The sequence below is a fragment of the Haemaphysalis longicornis genome, unplaced genomic scaffold (assembly GCF_048455015.1).
Source record: "Haemaphysalis longicornis isolate Haplotype H1 unplaced genomic scaffold, Haemaphysalis longicornis Haplotype H1 scaffold_14, whole genome shotgun sequence".
Taxonomy (NCBI): Eukaryota; Metazoa; Arthropoda; class Arachnida; order Ixodida; family Ixodidae; genus Haemaphysalis; species Haemaphysalis longicornis.
The window spans coordinates 37,179,402-37,202,072 of NW_027526245.1; the positions used below are offsets into that span (position 1 = coordinate 37,179,402).

Sequence of the window (22,671 nt, forward strand, 5' to 3'; positions counted from 1 at the left end):
AAAGCGGGACGGCAGCTGCTTCAGCCCATGATCCGACGGGTACTTCATCACGCATCGCGCCTGCGTCACGGCATCGGACAGTCGCCCTTCCAAAACTTCAGATTCCAGCGTTTTCGGGAATTCTGCACGAGTGGCAACCCTTTTGGGAACACTACAGCGTGACCATTCATGACAACGTCGAGCTGACAAAAATCGAGAAATTCAAGTACCTGCTGACGTACTTGATCGGTGATGCCAGGCGAGCCATCGAGGGCATCCGACTCTCGGAAGCAAACTATGACGTTGCGGTGAGCGTCCTCGTTCAACGCTTTGGCCGTCCAGAGTTGCTCATTAACGACCATATCGATCAACTGCTGGCATTCACACCGATACGTAGCTCGACGAATATCGACAGGCTCCGCGAGTTGTACGACAAGGTACATTTCCGCGTCAGCGCCCTGGAAGCCCTGGGAGTTCCGCAAGAGCAGTATGCCGTGGTTCTCAACCGCGTGTTCCTGCGATGCCTGCCCGATGACATAACCTTGATGTACCGGCAGAAGGCTAAGGAATTGGGCCAAGGGTCGACTGCTGGATCCGCGACGGAATCTGCAATGAGTCAAGGACAAGGTTGCCAGGTGAAGCGACTACTGGAGTTCTTGAGGATCCAAATTGAGATTCGCGAGGAAGGGAAGCAAGGGCAGCCTCTATCAACCGCAGCTCGTCGGTCCGTCCAGAACGCCGACTTGAACCCCCCAAGACAATCGGAGGCACCCGTTCCCTCAGCACTGGCATTGACCGCGGAGACCGAGTCCCCAGCCACACCGGCGTGTCCCTTATGCGACAGCCGCGGTCACAAGGTGGCGGACTGCCGGGTCAGCCAGTCGGCGGCCGAGAAGAGGGCACGATTGCGCAACGCTCGCTGCTGCTTCCAGTGCGGCAGACGCAACCATGTGGCTCGTCAATGCAGAGCGTCGCGCAACCTAACCTGCAGTACCTGCAACGGGCGTCACCTCACCGTGCTGTGTGACGTGCTCCGGCCGTCTGACCACACCACGCCCAGACGAACGCCGCAGGTAGAGGCTGGACTAAGTGCACCCCCAACTGTGGTGACGGCTTCGAGCGGGCACTCCGGAGCAACGTCAGTTCTGCTGCCGACGGCTCGAGCCTGGGCAGAGGGTGCTCGACGACGTTTGGTGCGAGTACTTCTGGATACCGGAAGCCAGCGGACGTTCATTCGTCAGGATCTGTCTAAGGCCCTTAAATGCACTGTTCTCGACACAGAAGAGCTAGCGTTGGTAACGTTCGGCAGGACAAGGGCTCACCAGATATCACGCTGCCGGCGAGTAGAGGTGACGCTGCGTGGACACGCTCGTGGAGATCGGGTCACTTTGGAAGCCTTGGAGGTCCCTGAGATTTGCTCCGTGACCAGGCCGCAGCTGGACAGCGCGTCTTCAATCATCCTGGATGAAAGGCGGTACGACATCGCCGACGCCTTCCACCCTAACACATGGAAGGCAAATGAAATCGGCATACTGGTTGGATCGGACGCCTACTGGAAGGAGGCCACAGGCAAAATAGACCGAATCAATGCAGATCTCACAGCTGCAGAAACGGCTCTAGGTTGGACAATTCAAGGAGCACTCAGATCTACGGCTTGTAGCTTTACTAGCGCCATGGTCCTCTCGGGTGGCACACGACGGCGTTTAAAATTTGACGCACGTGCTGTGTGGCGACGGCGGAACTGCTGTTCCAGTTCATCGCATGAACCCGAGTCGCCTAATGCCTACCCGAGCACTTGCAAGGGATTCAGTACCAAACGCAAAGTAATTGAAGACGTGACGATGGAGAAAGGGGCGGAAGGAACGGATAGCTCTAGCGAGCAAACACCGAAGGAAGAACCTGCCCAGAAGATGCCCACTTATCAATCCACACGAGGACTCAAGAAAAATCGATCCCCCGAAATGGCCCCGAAAGAATACGCACTTAAGGATCCGACGTCGAACCCGAGCGCGTTATGGAAAGAGGGCACTGTAAAGGCATGCTCGAGACGGGTCAGTTCTGGAAGTCCAGCAAAGGGGGAGACAAAGACAAACCGAACGCCCCATGCGTGTTCAGCCAAGCATAAACACACGCATGTGGAGAAACGCCAGAAACTTAGCTTGGGCAGCAGCAGCGAAGGAACCAACAGGCAGAGCGTAGAGCGCACCAGCCGTTTCTCAAAGCAAACCGAGCCCAAACAGTATGCACAGCCATTTGTGTCTGCGTAGCCGCAACGTCAGGTTTCGGGTGGCTGCAGGAACCCTCATACGCGGGCCTGTAACCGGAAGGTTTTCACGCTGTCGACTCCATCCCGAAGCGAAGGAAGTCACACGTCGAATACCGACGATGGAGTTGGACGCCATCGCAATCGTGATCCTGGGCGACAAGGCTCTTCAATTGCAATGGGGACTTCGCCAAGTGTTACCGCCACATGAGAAGTTTCATGTGCAATCTTCCTGTGTAATAACTGCACGTTTTTGAACTCGCCGACTGACCATCTTGGGCGCGCGGGAAGATGTTGCAAATGAAGAAGAGGGGAAAGCGGGCAGGGGCACGCGGCGCATTATCATCATGGGTAGTTGTTCGAGGACAGCCAATAAAGAAACACGTATCGCTCCGTCTAGGGCTCTGGGCCGTGACTCGCGGTAGGTTCCGCGGCAGAAAGGTGTCGAAAACAGGGCGTGCAGCACCACCACAATATGAAAAGAAAATGCAAGGGGTGTTTGTTCCCGCTTGCGACACAAAAAGACAGTCGCGCTCGTTGCGCCAAACGTAGACGGTAAGCGGCACGGCGTTTTCTCCTCGCGCGTCAACCAAAGCGTTGCCATCGCAACATCGGTGATGGTTTTTTCTTTGTTGCTTTGACAGTTTGGCCTCCCAAGCACCGGGGGACAAACTGGCGCTCATGACTCAATTCTCGCTTACCTGGGGGGTGTACCAGCTGACCTAGCCGCGGTAAAACCACGAAGACGAGGCTCTCATTACGTCGTTAGTGGTAAACAAGCGAACATGTTAGCATTTCATGAAAAAAAAATGATAATATCCTACGTATTTGCGCGTGCTTGTAGCATATATTGGCATGCGACATTGAAGCGTACATGAGAATACCGACATTACTTTACTGGTGTTCTTATGGCTTGTGATAATAAATTTACTTTTTTATAAAGGATGGGGCACAAAGCACACGCGCACGCACAGTGGCCACGATCGTAGTGTTTTTCAGTGTGGCCAATCTTAGAAATCGCCCGCTAGGCTTTTCAGTGAATACCAACTATAGTTAAATATATCCTAGGGAATGTACGCGTCTGATTTGCGGAGAGATTACATTATGATAACGAGCGAAAAATTCCGAAAATGAATGAACAGAAAAGGGGACATGCAATAGGCCAATCAAATCTTATTTCGACTTTCAATCAAAGTATCATTTTGCCAGACATTGACGTGTTATGCAACGTCAAGAACCTTCAATGTCAGCGTGGTGAGGTGCAAATTTAGGCTAGATTTATCCCTGGGGGGGGGAGGGGGAAATGGGCCCCAATCCAGGCTGCGAAGGTTGTAGGAAAGCAAAGCTGCAAACGACACCCACAACAATTGCCCCTGCGGCGTCACTTCAATTCACATATGCGGCTCTACAAAGAGCGAAACGAGAGATTCTGCCAGCCGTTACTTGGTATTCGTGGGGTGGCGTACCGAACGCAGCAGCGTCGGCCACGCCCGGGCTAGAAGGGTGGACGCCGGTGGTGTAGCCAGGCCGTGAGTCAGGAGAAAAAAAACGAAAATGAGCCTCTTTCAAAGGGTAAGACAGCACAGCCTAGCCATCCTGATGTGCTCGCTCCGGGCTACACCACCGCTCGACACAAGCGTAGACAGCCAAACAATGCGGCATGTCAGCTTAGTGATTCGAATTTATACCGATTTAAAATAGTTCGTTTAGTAAGTTTGAAAATTGCGAGGAAGCTGAGGGAACTTTTGTAATCGCAATTTATCAGCCCCAGTTGCTCCTTCTGCCTTTTGTAATACCTATTAAGACACAACCGAATTGGCATTCACCAATGTAGAAAACCGAGGTAATTGGAGAATACTGGGAGAGGCCTTTGCCCTGCAGTGGGCGTAGATAGGCTGGTGATGATGATGATGAAGAAGAATGTAGAAAACAGGGTTCCATTTGTGGCAAACAGTTCGCAAAAGGCAGCGTTTCTTGAGCGGCCGGATGTCTGTATGTGGTCCCTACCTTTTGTTTTTCCTTACCCTGCAAAACAATCCTTAACGTACCTTTGCCGTACGACCACTTAATTCCGCCGGGTCCGGGCTACCCAAGAGATGCTGTCGAACAAGTTACTCAAGCCGTGCGAAGGAAGCGCGCAATGGACGCGAAGCAGCGCCAAAACAGGCCCAAAACAACCGTCGCTAAAGCAGACGACAAAGCCGTACTGCCGATGCACCCACCGGCGAGCAGGCACCCCCGCGCGGGGAACGCTGGGTAAATTCGCCGCGTCATCTACAGTGTGCTCCATGAGTGAAACCCTCCATCGCCCCCTTGCGCCACCGCCTCCGCTGCGTTGGGAGTTTATTGTCCCACGCCGCAAAAGAATCCTTGGCTGGCCCAGGTAGAAAGCTTTGCTTTAAAAAGGGAACAAAAGCGCGATCATTGAGGGTCAGGACGATGGAGCTTCAAATAACGCTTCAGAAAATTTTCGCTGACTGAAAAGAAAGAAAGCTTAGACTTACTGAGTGACATACTGACTAAGAAAACCTCCTATTGAGAACCTGCCTCCACGATAGCCGAGAAAATAGAAATCAAACTGGTAAACTCTCCGGGTAAGAGAAGGAACTGATCGAAGAAAGCAGGCAAATGGTGGCATCAGGAACGAATGCGAGAATTCGATTGGTGGAGTATGATGTTATCGGAAGTGTCTTTGGACCTTCATGGTGTCGCATTGGCTCTCTTCTCGTATTCAGCGGTTTCTTCCTATGCGCTATGTGCCATAGTCTTCATCTTCATATCCATCTTCGCCTTCCTCTTTTTCCTTTGGTCGTTTTTTTAACTCTTTCGCCCCTGCTTCCTCGTCGCTTCGGGACTATGCCCGCTATTTGCATTACACGGGGTGTCGAAATCAATTACCGAGGCAATAACAGTGACATTTGAGCCTCCAACATGGCCACAATAGAAAATAAAAAAACGTTGGGAATAAGGCCGGGGCCAAACCGGCATAACAAGCAGACTGTAGGCAGAGGTCAAGGTATAATTTCAGAGGCACAACTGGCTACGTAACGAACTGAGATCGCACAAATAAAGCAGCTGGCAGGTTTTATGCCGATTTACACCCTATAAACGTCCACCCTATAAACGCTTGGTTCGCGATGTTGAAGTACAGACAAAAGGCAAGGAGGAAAAAGCGTTCAAAAAACAAGGAAAGGCAAAGCCGCTGGTGACGACGGAATATCTACTTTTCTACTAAAGCAGGGGGCTGATGCTTTATTAATAGAGCAAACAAATTCATTTTAAAGATGTAGACAGGATACATTCAGGATACACTGCCAAGAGAAAAACGCCAACGAATTTCTGATCCTAGTTGCGGAGGCGCCAGTGAACTCTCGCTTGTATAGAAACTGTTTACCAGGAGACTAGTTACCTGCCCGTGGGGCACGCTATATTTCGAACAACCGAGCGAACAAGCTCGATTTATGAAAGGCTACTCAACAATAGCATTCATGTTATCAACGTGACAACTGAGAACTTGGAGAGGTATGATGAAACGACAATTACGAAAACTCCTTTGATTCAGTTCAAGTCCCTGCCGTGGCAGAAACTTTAAGAGAACACGGAGCAGATGAGACGTACATTAGGTTCTTAAATAAAGTATAAAATCAATGTAAGGGCATGATAACCCTTCAAAAGAAGGGCGGGAACTTTTTTTTCCGCAAGGCGCCAGAAACTAAAAACTGAACATAGCCTGAGGAGATAACACCAACACAACGCTGTGTAACGCAAGTTAAACAGACATATTCTACGCCCTGTTTTTAGCTCTGTCGTCCTGATGTTCTTAGTGTGCACCAACCAGCTCGTCCCCCCCCCCCCCCCCATCTTGTCGTTCAGGTCGACGGAAGTTCAGATCAATGCCGTGTTTAAATACAACAGCGTGCCGTTTATAAATACAACAGCGTGCCGTTTTTATATACAACAGCGGCTGTTGCGGCGATAATTGGAACACTTTAAATTTTTTTCCTCAGTGAACAGCCGCTCTGTTCGCGCTCAAACGTCACATGAAAGTCGCATGTTGCGGTTTATTTAGTTTGACACCGGGAACAACGACGGTATGTACCTGTTTATCCTGAAAATAAATAAACACGATTTTCGCCTATGGTAAAATGGCGGGTGATTTGGACGTGAGCCCGAAAACCGGGTTTTCTTATCGTCTGCTGGCTCATTCCTAGGTGCATTTTATGATCGTCTGCTGCACCATTTGGCTCCTTCCTACCGTGAATCCCAAACGTGCGTTTCGCTCTGCATACTCCAGCTGGTTTCGTCGTTCCAACATCAACTTGCGCTGGCTCGCACGTCCAAATCAGCCGCATTTTCCCATAGGCGAAAATCGTTTTTATTTATTTTAAGAATACACATGTAAGTACCATCGTTGTTCCCGGTATCAAACAAAATAGATCACAAAATGCGACCTTCGTGGCAAGTGTGAGCGCGAACAGAGCGGTGGTTCGCTCAGGAAATTTTTTTAAAGTGTTCCAATTATCTTGAAAAATTCAAGTTTGTATTATTCGAAAGATTTCGTGTTTTATAGTGCCCCCAGCGCTTTTCCGCTAGATATTAATCGATTTAGGTTAAAATTTTGATTCTCCCGCCAAATCGTGCATTCGTGACGTCTGTCATGAAGTCACTATGGCGGATATTCAAACGAACCTCCAGTGCGTCATTAGGCTCTCACCGCCTTGCTTGAGCCAGTCCTCCAAGGGGGCGCTACCAAACTGAGCCGTGGACTGTCATCTGCCATTGCTTCGATTTTGACCGGATTTCCATCTGTCTTGTTTTGTTACGGTGGAAGGTTATCCTTTCGTGAAACATGGGGTATGCTCGACAAACAGGGTCTCTTAAGACAACTTCGCTTCCGGCAATCGCCCAGTGCGGTGTAAGACAAGTCTAAAGCGGAGAACTGCTGTTCAGCCAAAACAAGCATAGTGCGCCCAGTACCAACAGCATTGCGCATCGGTACTTCTATGTTTTTGTGTATTTTCGTAACTTTCATTGTTTACCCCACCATTCTGACTGCTGTAAAATGAATATGAAGTACATTTAGCGCCAATAGCTCTTTCGGAAAGCTTATAAGCCCCGCCTTCTTTTGCCGGCCTCAGCCAATCGCACAGATGGGCATATAGCTTCATAAGTTCGGTTGGGGAAAATTAGCTAGTGGGTGGCATGGTCATTCCCTTCTTTCCTAATTAAAGAGCTTATTTGAGCGAAGTGTGCGTCTAATGTGGTGTTACTATGATTCTAGAATCTTTCGAATGAACCGAAGTTGTGTTTTGGATGCATGGCTTCTTTAAAGCATGTGGCCTGCACGTGTATATCCTTGGGTGAGCAATAGAAGGGGCGTAGAAGCAAAGTTATCACGTTGCTTCGTAGCTCGGTCTACAGAGGTAGCAATGGAACAGCAAAGACCGACAGACTAAAAAGGATGAGTGGAGAGAGCTACCTTTAAGAGTTTTAAAATTGGAGATTTTAGCGCTGGAGACAATGCCATGGAGGCGGCAAGTCCGAGCGCGGCTCATCAGCTGCCTCTTCTTTGACGGCGGTTGCGACTCTTCCGTCGCTTCTACGCGTTGTAGAATCGAGTCGGCAGCCACAGGGGACGGCAAGAGAAGAAACAATTATACGAAGGACGGTGACGAAACGCTTATACTACTGGGCAAAAAAAGGCATATAACTTCCTTGCTAAGGCAAAGAAAATATACCAATGAGACGGTTAGAGCGCTAAGCACGGTTTGCGTAGAGTACGCTTACGGGATCCTTGCGCGAAACGCCGCGTTCTGGACTTCTCAATGAAGAGTAGGGCACGCTCGTCGGCCCAAGCCTCAAGTATATTAGTGGGAGTGAGGGCCTGCTTTAAAATTCATCCAGAGAGCTTCGTTATTATAATTGTTCTGCACGATTTCTCAAACCAGATGGTAGAGCAATGAGAAAGTTCTCAGTGCTTAGATAGCTCCTCCTAATGAAGTCTGCATATGTTTGGATATGTCGTATCTTTATATATAACGCATATGATTCGCTATCCAGAAAAACTCGGAAAGCTGCGGATACAGCTTTCCTGCAAACGTCACGAAACTGTGATGGTGACCAAAAATAAAAAAGTGAGTGTTTCAGACAAGCCGCAGGAAAGATGAATACAGGTGCTTCGCCACCGGACTAGAATTTCATACAAGCTAACTAAAAGAAAGTGTATTGTAGTAGGAAAAACGAGTTTTCCCTCAATCCTAACGTGTTTGAGTTGCACTAGGCAGAGAATAATTTCTTCTACCAAGATAGCACCCGTTTTTACTTACACTGTGACATTTCACGATCACCAGACACTCAACCACACAACAGAGTCTAGCAAAACCCCGCTGTAGGTAGTAAAGGCTGCGCGGCAGCTTATCAGCGACTGTACTTCATCACACTGTGAAATTTTTCCGTACTTCCACTCCGCGTTACGAACAATTTGAAAGCGAGGAGGACACCAAGGCCAGCTTATTTATGTAATTACTCAATGCATGCTGCTCCATGTCTATGATGCTCCTGCATGCTGCTGGCCGTAAACAAGAAGATGCGACGTTCGTTCTTTTGTTCTGTCCTCCACGACGTTGCCGCGCCTGACACGAGCGATTCCGGGCTGAGTCTGTTTACGGCCTCAACCTTAATTACAAAGGATTGTGTTACCGGGCGTGGGAGGTTAATTAACACCGTGCCCACTGAATCGGGATCCTAATACTCTGCTTGCCGCTTTGAGATGGGCCGTCGTGCAAACTTACGATGGTCGCGGTGGATTTGCAACTGTTAGATATGTTCGCAACGTGTCTCTCCAAAGTGACGAAAAGGTTCGAACAGGTTTCCGATGACAGCGCGACTACCGCCGGTCTTTTAACAGCGAAGCAGTTGTAGCTAACCGTAACGTGTGGCGCGAAATTCGTGATGCGCAACACGTTAAAAATACAAAGAAAAAGCCGAGAACTCGTGAGCGTTTGCCTGGCGGCGACTGCCACGTGTACCCGGCACGCGCACTACCTTAACAAAAACATACAATAAACAGCTAGCTGGAGATAACCCCGAGGAGCAAGAAAGTGCCGAGCGCTTCTGAGCGCTCACCTGATTTGACGAGCCGGGACTGGTGGAAGCCAAAAATGGTGAGGATGAGCTTGCAGAACACTTCCCCAATCCGTGTAATGGTTGGCTTGTGGAACAAAGCGATATCGATAAATATTATGGTTATCGATGAATATGACGAACATGTAAATAAACAATTTCAAACTTGTGGAAATGCGTGGTCATGTGCTCTTCACTGCTCACACAGAAAAAATCCTGCAGCTGCGCCACGGTTCAAGCATTGCGCGACTTAATGCAAGCTTCCCTGCAGTTTCTTTTATTCGGGCACGCAACACGGCGCGGCAATAGTGTTCAGTCTTATTCCCAGGCTATGAAAATCGCCTGCCGGGGGCGGCAGCCAATAACAGCACGAGGCGCGGAAGAGTCATTCATGACGTTTCGCGCGGGTTTCAAAGTGGAGCCTGTATTCGGTTGTCCTCCGCTCCTGGATTTCTTGAGGTGGCTTTCTCCTGCGCCGCAGCCATGAGCAGCTCAAGGGCGGCCCGCATCACCGAAAACTATCTGCTGATATCTCTGGTACGAGCAGAAGCAAATATATGGGATCAAAAAACAACTGCGTATCGCTTTCGCCTGCCTTGTAACTGCAAAATACCACGCTGCATAAAGTAAAATTAAGAGCAACATCTCTGAGAAGTGTCGGCATTGCAGTGTTTTTTTTCGCCGTGTAGTCAGTGAAGGCTTCCTTTATCGTGGTTGATTCAGTGGTTTTGCTAAAGTTTATTTGAAAAGAACAACCACCTAAACCATATTCTTGCCACGTTGAATGAGAAAAGCATTTGTAGAAATCCAGATAATTGTCAATAATGCCTAGCATTCTTACTCCGCTAGTATTCATTGAGTTTTTTAGAGCGAGATTTGGCTATGAGTAGCCTAATAAGTTGGGTTATTTTATTTAGACTGTTTATTTTGTTTCTTTTCGACAATGATCTAAACTGTACCTTTACATTGATTAAGCGCATTCACTTGACCAATAGTGTGTTCTTCCGCAGATGACAGGCGTAGGGCTGGTTTCGTCCGTTTGCGCGATTAGTTATTCGTGTTGCCGTCGTTCTTTCCGGGGATTTTTTAGTTTAGTCTTCGTTTTTCGGAATATATGTAACTATGCATTTTTTTAAATTTCATCCCCATTTTTGCGAAATGGTTATGCTGTGTATATGGGGGGGGGATATTCTGTTTGGCCGTTTACTTCATTACGGTATTACAACGATTAAATGTGTTACTTCCGCCAGTCATGCATTTTTGGGGAACTGCAGGGCGTTACATGACTGGCTCGTCTCCTCAATTTTTTTTTGTAATTCCAACGTTTTTTTGGTGCTTTTCAAGTTACGTCTTCGTTTTTGAGCACATGTAGGAACTATTTTTAGTATGTTCACTTTTGTGATTATTTTTTTTTCTATTTTTGTAGTACTAACGTGTACTACAAAAACTAAAATGTTTTTCAAAACTCCGCTTGGCCAATCATATCCATTTAAGCAATTAATGAATGTAATTGACCCCAATTACTTAAAGCAACAATCACCTACGAGAGGAAATCACGAGCATCGCGGGGCACCCAGGAGAACTCCGTCGAGCGTAAATGCGACCCTTGTGCGGGCTGCCAAAGGCTGCATGCACGCACGACGGAACGGGACGGAGCTAAGCTGCCCGACGCGTCGATGGCGTCCGCGCACCATGTGTCTCCAATTACACCAAACGGCGGTGGGGAGCGCTTTCCGGAACATTTACCGGCGCCGAAAACCGGCTGCAAAGACGGACATGTGTCTGGCCCTTTAAGCCTATCACACACTTTTGCAATAATCAGTGTACGGCGCTGAGTTTTACAATATGAATTCTAGCCAAAATTAGCGGCCGTGTTACACCAATTTAGCTTATGTTTTTTCATGGAAGCCGATGTGAGTCCGCATTGCACCAAGTTTAGCGGAAGAAGATGCCATTGTGGCACTCTCCTATGCCACGATGTCTATCTCGCAATGGACCGACGTTATTATGTTCAAAACCGAAAGATATGGCTCTTTATGCGACACATCGGAGGCCTCGAAGTCGATGTTCCTAGCGAGGAGTATTTCCCACAAGAGTTAAGTAATAGTGAAAGGTTTTGATGTTTGATTATGGTGGTTAACGCGCCGACGCTACACAGGCGATGAGGCACGCCGTAGTGGAGGGCTCCGGATTAATTTTGACCACCTGGGTATCTTTAACCTGCTCCAGAATCTCGAACACCCGGGCGTTTTCATTTCTCGCCTCCATCAGAATATAGTGAGAGGTTTTCTAACACCCAAATAAAGTCCTTGATAGTGAGTTCCCCCTCTGCAGCTACGAATTGTATACCGACTTTCTTACCAGGATCTCCAAATTTTTCTGTATCTCCTGCTGTTCCTCGCGCTCATACCGTGGGTTTCGGTGCCCTCACGGGATGTATTTTGGAACGTACAACGCTCCGAAGCAATGTCGGTTTCTTGCCGGCAACCCGACAAGTGGACATTATTTCCTTGAGGGAAATAGAACTCTCTGTGGCTTGTACACGACAGTGCCCCAAACCCCATCATGTTTCCACAATGCTCGGCCCCTTCCGCCACACTTGCAGCATAAAAGGGAGCCTGTCAACAAATGCATATTTACTAGAAAGCGTGATTAGCCCGATTTAGTGAATACTGTCGCTCAAGAAACCCCGGCGAGGAAGAATAAGTGAGCGGGAGGAGTTTCGCTAAGCAAGTAAAAGGACCTTTTAAAAACGCAGGTAGACAAACCAATATTCTGGAAGCACTAATCACATTCCCATGGTCCGTGCTAATTCAAGAACAACCGGTACCAAAGGTTGTACGAATTCATAGAAATGTTCCTAACGGCCTAGTTTGCCTCTTTAAGAAATACATGACTTCTTTACTGAGATGAACAATGAACAAAAACGTATTTTGATTTATGGAGTCAGGCTACCCGTCTAGCAAGCAAGATATTTGCTTTTTTTATTTCAGTACAGAAGCTACGTATCATTAAAATAACCAAACTAGCCGTTCTGAACGTTGATATGTATTTGTAAAGCTTTTCTCATAGGTGCACGATGGATTTTAAGAACGTGGGTCATGAAGTACTAACTCCCATATGAATGTTAATAGGTGAGTCCCCCTTAAACAAGGAGAAACATAGTGAACTAAGTGCAAAAAATTATCTTGTTTGTTTATCACATGGCGTCATCTCTCTTTTACGCTGCCGAGATCGGAAACCATTAATAAGAAAATCTGTGAAATAAACTTCCGCAACACTTCCGCAAACTTGTTGGTTTCGGATTTCAAGAGATTACACTTCGCGAGAAAATAGACGACGTTAATAGTTTAGGTCTTTGTTATTCCTTCTTTTGCTTTTTTCAAAGTCCCCACTGTGGTCGCACCATTGTTTTGATATATAAAAGTAAAACGAGAAACAAAACAAGACAGAGATAGAGGCCACAAGGTATACCTTCCGCGAGCTCCATATATGTTTCGTGTTTCAGGGGTTTCCTCTTAGATTGTCTTGGAACCAGTGAGCCAAACAGTGACACTTCTGCAGTTTTTTGTCCACATTTTGTCCACATTAAGTCCACATTATGTGCGTTCGCCTTTAAAGTAAATGTTCCCTTAATATACAGGACCGGAGTCCGTCGCTCCTCCCTTATCTCGTCTTCTCGGTCTCCAGTCACGTATAAAACGCACGATTTAGACGGGGTTTCTTTTTGAGGAGCGATACGCGCTCGTATTCAGATTGCACTGCTCAGCTTGCCCTACGGTATCCCAGCTGGCGCGGCACAACCCATTGCGCCCGGAAGTGGATGAGGTATAGCCTCGCGATTCGTTTCACATTGAGAATAGCGATTTCCTATTTGCAATGGGAGCTGCAAAAGGGCGTTCTTGGTCAATTCCGCCGGGTGCAGAAAAGTTTGTGCCACAGTCAAGGACGCAAATTTGTGGAGCCCGGATTCTCCAAGCTTCAGCGCAAAGGGGCGTCCTGGAAGGTTCTCGCGTCGCCTCGCCTATACCGAAAATCAGAGCCAGCTTTTCACCGCCGTCCTGTCAGCTCCACTGTAGCGCAACTATGACTGAACTTCCTCGCAATGTGGCCGTAAAATAGTGAGAGTTTGCTTGGGGAATTTGGGAATCGCAATCACACTTAATGAGGGAGGTTTTGCCAGAGCAAAGTTGCCACATCACACCGTACCCACGATATGGGCTTCAGAAATCAGGACTACAAAGATTTATGCGAAGTCCTGTGAATAGACTGCATAATGAATCGCTTTGTTCCTACACCGAGTCTTCAGGACCACTCGAAAGCTTCATTAGTCATGCATTTTGTTCATGATGCCAGTTTTGACATGGACATGCCGCTAAGGACAGTGATGTGGTTACGTATACAGGGTGATCAAAGTTAAGTCGACAGGTTTTTTTAAAATTAGATGCTTAGTTGTACGTGAAGACCACCTCTGCTGTAAGGCTACGCGCCCAGGGGGACACAGAATGACGTGATAAATATTGATGTCGGTGGCTTAATTAACTAAAATTGCAGAATTAACTTTTTAGTGACTGCAGTAAAAAGACATGTTTATATTGAAAAGTTGGGCGCAATGGTGTTTCTACACAGTTTCATTTGGCAGAATTTTTCTAGCGCATCTGTAATTCGAGATATCGAATTGCGAAATTTAATTGCTGTTTGCGTGATTACGCATGCAAGGCGGTGGCAGCCGGCGCAAAGCTCCTCCCTTTCGTGACATACCTGCTGCGTACGAAGTTTAGTTTGACGACGGGGTGGAGGCATAGGCAAATGTGATAACTGACACCGCTTGCGTAATCGCAAGCTGCAGTTCTTCGAACCGCTATCAAAACACGGAACCGATCGGCATGTCTTGATGGTAGCAACTGCAATACCGAGATAAGGGATCCAGCGCTGAAGGCGGTGTGGGGGAGAAGGAGGAGGCTTTGCGCATGCGTGATGGTATCTAGATGAGCGGTCACATCGCTAACTTGGGATGGGCAAAATAAATTCAGTGTTCAATTCTCAACATTGAAATCTTTATTGAAATCAACAAAGGTATTGCCTACGCTAATGAATTCTTTGCTGTGGCATTGGGACAAGAATGAAGAGGCGGATGAGCAATAAACTATTTACATGAGCTATTTACAGTAGTTGTTCCAGCGCTAATGAGTCCAGCTGACAGCCCGAGACAAAATTACGTCGTAGTTTTTTGTCGATCAACCATTCGCGTCATCGAAGTGGCCAGCTAATATTGGTGTAGCACTATTTAAAAGTCGTTGTTCTCACCCATCACTGCCGGGTCTTTATGAAAACCTATTAATGTATCAGTGCTTTAAATAATGTTCGAAGTGCTTCCCTTCGACAGCAATGCAAAACATAAACCGCTCTCGCACTGACTGGGTAACTCTGCGCAGTACTTCTGGTCGGATGCTCGCACAGGCAGATGTTATCCTGTTCTTCATATCGTTGATGTCAATTGGCTCCGTTGCGAACACTTGATCTTTCACGTAGCCCCAAAGAAAAAAGTCGAGCGGAGAAAGGTCAGGGGATCTTGGTGGCCAAAACATCGCTCCTCCGCGCCCAATCCACTGTCCTGAAAAATGGCGGTCCAACCATCTTTTTGCAGAGGTGGAGAAATGCGGTGGAGCTCCGTCATGCTGGAACCATACCTTTCGCAAGTCATTTAAGGAAAGATCGCAGGCAAAGTTGTCGACGACAATACTAAGAATTTCTTGGGTGTACTTTTTGCTGTCGAGGTTGCCCTCAAAAAAGTAGGGTCCAATAATCCTGTCTCCTAGTATGCCACACCACACATTCACACTCCAGCGAACTTGGTGCTTGTGTTGTCGCAGCCAGTGTGGGTTCTGTTGTGACCAATAATGGGCGTTGTGAACATTCACGGTGCCATTCCGGCAAAAGCGAGCCTCGTCTGTCCACATTACTCTTTGTAGGAAGTCACTCTCTTCTTCAATTTTGATGAGGCCCCAATTGTCGAAGTCTGCCTCACTTAGGTCCTGGTGAAGGCAAACATGGTACGGATGCAACCCATGCTTTTTGAGCACTCTTGCGACTGTTCCGAAGCTGCGTCCTGACTCGTTGGCAATCTGTCGGATGCTGATTTCTGGCATAGACGTTGCACACGCGAGAACATCAATTTCGAAATCTTCATTGATGACGGTGGACAGAGCCTGTTGTGCAAAATCGCCGGAACGTGGTTATAAACGTTGACCTAGATGGAAGTGGACGGTGTGGGTACCGAGCCCCGTACAGCCGCGCCGCTAACAGGGCGTTTCCATCCGTCTTGGCCATTGCAAGTACCACGTCAACTTTTGTTTCTGTTGAATACCTTGTGCCGGTGGAAGCAGCCATTGCAACATAGCGGGTCTCAACGCTTTTCTTGATTGTCGTTCGACGGGCAGCGCTAATAAAGCATCAGGCCACGGTCAAGAAGCTAACACTCTGACAAGATAATTTCCCACAGCGGTTTCAAACCGCACTGAAAATGTGCCGTAAAATTATCTTCCGCTCCCAGCTGTAACCCGGTAAAGGTCACTGCGCATGTCACACCACACTGCTGTTCTTTGACTTCAAAAGCCAAGACGATAAAAGCAATAAGTGTGCCACTTATCGCTTTTGCCTATGCCTCCACCCCGTTGTCAAACTAAACTTCGTACGCAGCAGGTACGTCACGAAAGGGAGGAGCTTTGCGCCGGCTGCCACCGCCTTGCATGCGTAATCACGCAAACGGCAATTAAATTTCGCAATTCGATATCTCGAATTACAGATGCGCTACAAAAATTCTGCCAAATGAAACTGTGTAGAAACACGATTGCGCCCAACTTTTCAATATAAACATGTTGGTTTTCTGCAGAAACTAAAAAGCTAATTATGCAATTTTAGTTAATTAAGCCACCGACATCAATATTTACCACCTCAATCTGTGTCCCCCTGGGTACGTAACCTTACAGCAGAGGTGTTCTTCTCGTACAGCTCAGCGGCTAATTTATAAAAAACCTGTCGACTTAACTTTGATCACCCTGTATATCGTGCGCACTTCTATCGATTGCCCCAAACCATGTTTTTTTGTATTCTGTTGCCTGCACCTCATGCAAGTCCGCATTATTCAGTGGAAACGAAACCTCGGCAAATTGTATGCCAAAGAGTACCAGCGCTTTTTTTCCACTGAGAATACCCCTTATTGGTTTTTTTTTTCAATAGCAAATGAGGACAAAAAGCAATGGGTTAAAAATGGTGTCGAAGAGACGCGATGTGAATGCATTCAACAGAGAAAAAAATGCTTGCTCGCATTGGTTCTAGCCCCCCAAAATAAAAGGTAAAAGTGTTCTAGCAACCTGAACGCGGGTAAATTGAATTGAGGCAATCGGCATTGCATTACCATGAGACGAGAGAGAGGGCAGTGGAAGAGCATGATGGTAGGGGAGTGGAGGGGGAAGTTGGTATACGTTCCAGGTGTGGCAGAAGATTAGCGTCTTTTGACGACATTCCAAGATAAGCAAATAGACACATGGCCATTTTAATACGAAAGTGTTTTATTCCCGGGTACACGAAGATTTCGCTGACGACATATCCGTGACGGAAGTGACGCCAGTACAAAGACGCAAGCGGCCTGTAAAGGGTGCACCCCTGCACGCAGGGTCTTCTTGCGGGGAAGCAACATTTAGTACTAAACAGTATGCGTGGTCTGCGGAAAAGAAACAGAAACTATGCGGCACATCGTGCTAGAGTGTGAGGGTATCCATCCAAATCTACATGAAGGGAATATTGGGCTGTCAGAAGCCCTAGGATTTAAAGGTATCACAGAGGAAGTTAACTTCAAGGCTGTCGAGGGAACGAAAAGAAGATTAGAATGCTGGTGGACGAAAAGCAGAGAGGGGAATATTGCCTAGGACAGTTACCACTTGTAACAGAAAAAAAAAAAGTATTTTGTACCTAATAATCTTTTTGTGCCTGCCCTAAGCAGCGCTAGTATTGAACCAAAAGTGTAAAACATAGGTATATTAGTTTTTTTTTGGTAAGATGACATGTCATCACCCCGATACAAAGGGGAAACCAATAGAAATCATCATCATCATCATCAGTACGTTTTACTGAGGTTTGTTCGTTTGCAACTTTTATATTTCAACACGAGAGTGTTTTATGCCGCGATACCTAAGATTTCACTGACGTCGTATCCGTCATGGAAATGACGTCAGTACACCTTTGCCGAAGTGCCCGCTAGTAAGACGTCACTCGCAAAGCACATTCACAACACAGCCGCCGACCCGCAAATCATGCTCAGCTGCATATTTCGCTGCACATGTCACTTTCGTGTTTTACTGATTCATATGACAACGGAATCAACCGCAGTTTTTTTAGAACTACCCGGAACAAAAAAATACTCTACCTCCGTTTGATCTGCCGGAACGGCTCCGCACCTAGTTTCTACGGATTACCGAAGATTCACAAACCTGGGTCCCCCTTCGCGCGATTGTGGACTTCACATCATCCCCCAGCCGAGCCCTTCCAAATTTCCTGCACCACATTCTCGCCCCCCTCGCCGGGAAAACGGCGACTCATGTACGCAACAGCAGCCACTTCCTGCAACTTGCGTCACAAGTGAGCATTGACGAAGACGAGATCCTGGTCTCGTTCTACGTCCTGTCATTGCTCACTAGTGTGCCTGTACCTTTGGCTGTATCCACGATCCCAACTGCCCTCGAAAATGAAGCAACCCTAAAAGAAAGGACGCTCCTCCCTGCTGACGAGCTATTCCACTTACTGGGGTTCTGCTTGGCCAGCACATATTTTTCACACAATGGGCAAAGTTTTATACATGTAAACACACACAATCATACCCACACTCACATGCATGCGTGCGCGCACGCACTTCATGATTTCTTTCTTGCTAGGTGCTTTGATGCGGATGACCGCGAAGCAGTGGCTAGTAATTATCGTAAGTCCAATAACGTTGTGCATTTAACAACGACCAACAAAGAAAGATTTTTTCCTTAGTTTTTTCCTTCTGGTGATGTTCTCATGCATTTCGTAGCGAGCGAAACAGGGAAGAAATCGACACCGGATACCACGATGCTTTCTTTATTACCCTGCTCACAGGCTGGAAAGATACAGAACACATATCAGTACTGAGAAACGAATGACAATCGTCCAGGCTTCGAAACGGAAATAATACGCAGGCTGTAGGCCACAACTCCTTTTAGGATAACCGTGAAAGTTTTGGTTTTCGTCTAGAAATGATATGTCCTTAGGAAGTGCAGCAGATGATGGAAGGCTTAATCACTGTTCCCACATTTACCTAAGTAAAAGCAATAAACACGAACTCTTTCGATATATTGTACGCTCGCATAGCGCACGTTCGCAATGTGAACGTTCGCATAGCGAAAAAAATGAGCAAACGCTCGCCGGGATGTCCGTAAAAATACCTTAATATTCGCATTTCATGCATTTACAGCTTACTCATTGAGGTAAAAATGTCGTTCTTTCCCTCCATTGTAGAAGGGTTTCTGATATAACGATTTCACTACTGTCACTGTACCGCGTGCAGAACGCCTTAGGGCGCAATCCCATTTATGCCTACTACAAAGTGAAGACTTTTTGGATAACGTTTCTCTACCCTCTTACTGCATGGAGCGCGCACAAGTGACACGTGCCTGTTTTTAAGTTGGCAGCGTGTCCGCGATCTTTTCTTTCTTATAAAACTCCGATCTTTGCCGGGGGACAGCCTTTCTTTTTTGTAATGTATTTCCGTTACGCGCCTTTGCATTGCTGTCTGAAATGGATAGGCGTGGCTGGTGTGTCGTTTCCTCATGACTGCAGTCTGCCTGTGCGGTATTTGGAGTAGATTCTCCCGGCGGCCAGAAAGTCATTTGCTAGGTCTTCGGAATTTCAAGCTAACCGAGGACACGTCAGCTGTATACCAGCGATCAAAATTGAGAATCGTGCTTCAGTAGATGACGCAGTATACATAATCTAACCAAATGAAGTTTATGGTCCCGCGGACATTGCAGCGTCTGCTCAGGGTTACAAATCGTTATTGTTTAAAACGGCGCACCGCCTTTCGAAGTATCGGCGTGGATGATGAAAATTGTACGGCAGATGAGAACCAAACTGCATCGGCACGTGGATGACTTCCCCTACTAGACGCATATCAATCTAACCGTACTTCCGTGGCTACGGCATCACTACGACAGTTACATAATTTTTATTGATTGATTGATTGTAGGGTTTAACGCGCCAACGCAACACAGACGAAGAGGCGCGCCGTAGTGGAGGACTGCAGATTAATTTTGGACACCTGGGGATCTTTATTGTGCACCGAAATCTCGTACACACGGGCATTTTTGCTTTTCGTCTCCATAAGAAAAGCGGCCGCCGTGACCTGGAATCGAACCCGCGACCTTAGCCACTTAGCAACCGCGGCGGGTTTCGTAATTTCGGTATTTATTTTTGAGGCGATCAAGTAATGTTTACTCTATGCCAGTTGTTTTCAGCTTGACGAGCTATTTGCAAGTATTGAAACTAACTGACCGTCACGTAAATCCGGATACCTGAATCAAAAATACAAACTGCAGATATGTAAAGCAAAACAAAAAACTCGTATTGGAAAAGCAAAGAGGACGAGTACTTTCTCCCGTTTGTCAATTTAATCTGCTCTGTTTAAGTTTATATCTGGGGCAATTCACACGAATTCCCTTTTTGGAAAATAAAAGCCATATTTAATTGCGTAATAAAGCCATATTATGTACCATGAACAAAATACCTGCATATCTGGATATGCAGAAGTTCATTTTTGAAGCACCGGTTCTGTTACCGAATGTGACAGTTTTCGCAACGGGTAATGTTTCGAGTAAATGGGCAGCGGGCATTGACAAAGCGGCGATGTTTCCTCTTCTTCCGTGCCGTAGGAGCGCCGAATATCACGCCTGTGTACCCACAAACCACTAAAATTTTGTACACACCTTTTCCGGTTCAAAGCCATCCATTGGCTCCACCTTGTGGGCGTTCAGCTGCTCCGCATAAGTGAGGAAGATTCCCATGGCGCAGAATAAATTCTGGAGATGGTATCCGGGTTTCATGGTTGCCTGTGGCCGAATTCAGGGAGGCTTCCTCTGGCACTGCTGGGAAATGTATGACCTGTGAGCACCCAAGTTCTATTTCCTACAAAATCAGGCTGCCCTGCTGCATAAGTTATTTGCGCGGCTGGCCAGTGATCGCATGATTTAATATCGGAGCGAAGGTCCTGTTTGCATGTAGGCAGGTGCGTGTGCTCGACATCGAAAATAAAATTGCGACGGTATATCGATATCAGCGTTAAGGTCCCCTATTCTCCAGCGCCCTCACAGCCATAAGGTGATGGGATTGTAAAATACTGCTTCACAATCCTAACGCGGCCGACATGTGAACTTTTTCGACTGCGGGCTTTACGGCCGAACGTAACACACAACCAAAGTTATTTCGCCGGCAACATCATACAAAATTTAGAAACGCAATTGCTAGTGATAGTGACGTCGTGTAGTTAACCGCAGAGATAACTGTTAGAAGCCATAGTGCTGAATAACAGTGCTAAATGTTTGCGTTTACACACGAGGTTATGCAGTTAGGTTCTTAAACACGATTTAAGCTATTAAAATCCGAAATGGAGGGCACGTACGCTCTCCTGATGGTGTGCTTAATGCCATAAAATTACGGCTGAACTGCCTAACTGAAATTTCGGAATTATGCCGACCATCATACTCCTTAGTTTCACAATGTTGCGCCCGCAGGAAGTCACACCCGCTTCACGCGCTTAAACAGCTCGTGTCATGCTGGTACATACCGGGAGTGGCATCGCCAAGCACAGACGACATTTTTTTTAATGTACTTGGGTACTGATGTACTTGCTACTTGTCGAATTCTTTACTTCTGAAATGCTTGTACTACTCATGTGGAACCCAGAAGACGTCCTTCAAACATGTTTGTAATGTCGAGACTTATGTACTAGGTCTATGCCTAGTCAGCCAGGGCCATCGACCCGGCGTGAAGTGGTGGATGCGTGCCAGACTCACAATCCGGAGACCTCTGTTCGATGCCCCTTAGTTCTAAATTTAACAGTTCCGAAGCAACTTAATTACTTCACTCATGGTTATGACACCGTCGTGCATTCTGTGTTCCGTGCCTTCCTCCCGAAAACGCATTTTGGACATGTCGCTTCAACTATAATGCTTTCCTATTAAAAGTGATCAGTAGAATACCTGACACAGCTCAGTGTGAAAAGTTTTAAGAACATGAGCTTGTTGGTGCATAATCAAAGCTACACTTGGTCGGTTCTCTCTCGTGTCCCATTTGTCAGACTGCTTTCGGTCTTTTGATTAGATTTGAATATGCAACGTTTTACCATTTCTGTCCTTTCACTCTGCATTTCATTGTCCAGGGTTGTGCCTCCGACTGCAGCGCTGGAATGCTCCGTCGAGACTGCATACGCTAATTACGGTAGTGTTCACGGGGATGTTGACACGTCCCTCTGTGTAATAAAGCGCATCCTCCAATTCATGTGCACCTTTTTGTGCAGGATGCGATCCAATTGCACTTATGCTAAGTTGTGCAACCACCAGGAGGTTACGGGTCAAGTACATTAAATGCATGAAGTGTTTCAACGGTAAGAAATGAAATTTTTCTCCTGCAAAGGTTTCACAACTCATGCAGAACGCAAAGTTTCCCTTGCCAAGATTAATGGTAGCTTTTCCTTCACTTGCGAATAACCAAATCAATGCTGTCACTGAAATAGTAATGCTTAAATATATAAACCATGGATTGCGATTTTTCTGCAAAATTTGAGCTACAACAATAATGCTCTTGGGGGAGATATTAAAACAATGGTAGGGAGGTAGCTTTTGGTGCATGTGCTCGAATACAGATGCAACTGCACTTGTTTCTTTTTTTTTTGTAAAAGAGCGATTGAAATAAATAAGGTACCAAATATAATCCACCCCAATGTTCCCATTTTTATCCTTTGTGTACATTGCACTAAAATTTCAGCAGCCTAAGGTGTTTTATGTCAATTGACGGACCCACAGGCTTAAGCCAGATACGTCGAGACTTCTCACTTTTAATGGTATTTATTGCTTGATTAAACGTATTTCCTTTACTTTGGCTAAAATTTATTTTCATGTTCTTGACTGAATAAATTACGGCCTTTTGTGTCCACCAACAAGCAGGCCTTTGTGAAACTTCAGTTGTCGGCACCTTGAGGACTACAGGTTCATTTCAGGTTCATTTCATGTGTTTGTCTT

General features: G+C 46.8%; 1 protein-coding gene across 1 annotated transcript in view; it reads right to left on the minus strand.

The window, feature by feature from the left end:
* The window catches only part of LOC144165047 (uncharacterized), a 176,018-nt gene extending 155,504 nt beyond the window's left edge, over positions 1-20,514 (minus strand). Inside the window, exon 1 of the mRNA XM_077695204.1 lies at positions 20,362-20,514. Coding sequence (XP_077551330.1) covers positions 20,362-20,478 — 117 coding nt within the window. The 5' untranslated portion in view covers positions 20,479-20,514. The remainder of the gene's footprint in view (positions 1-20,361) is intronic.
* Positions 20,515-22,671: the final 2,157 nt, after the last annotated feature.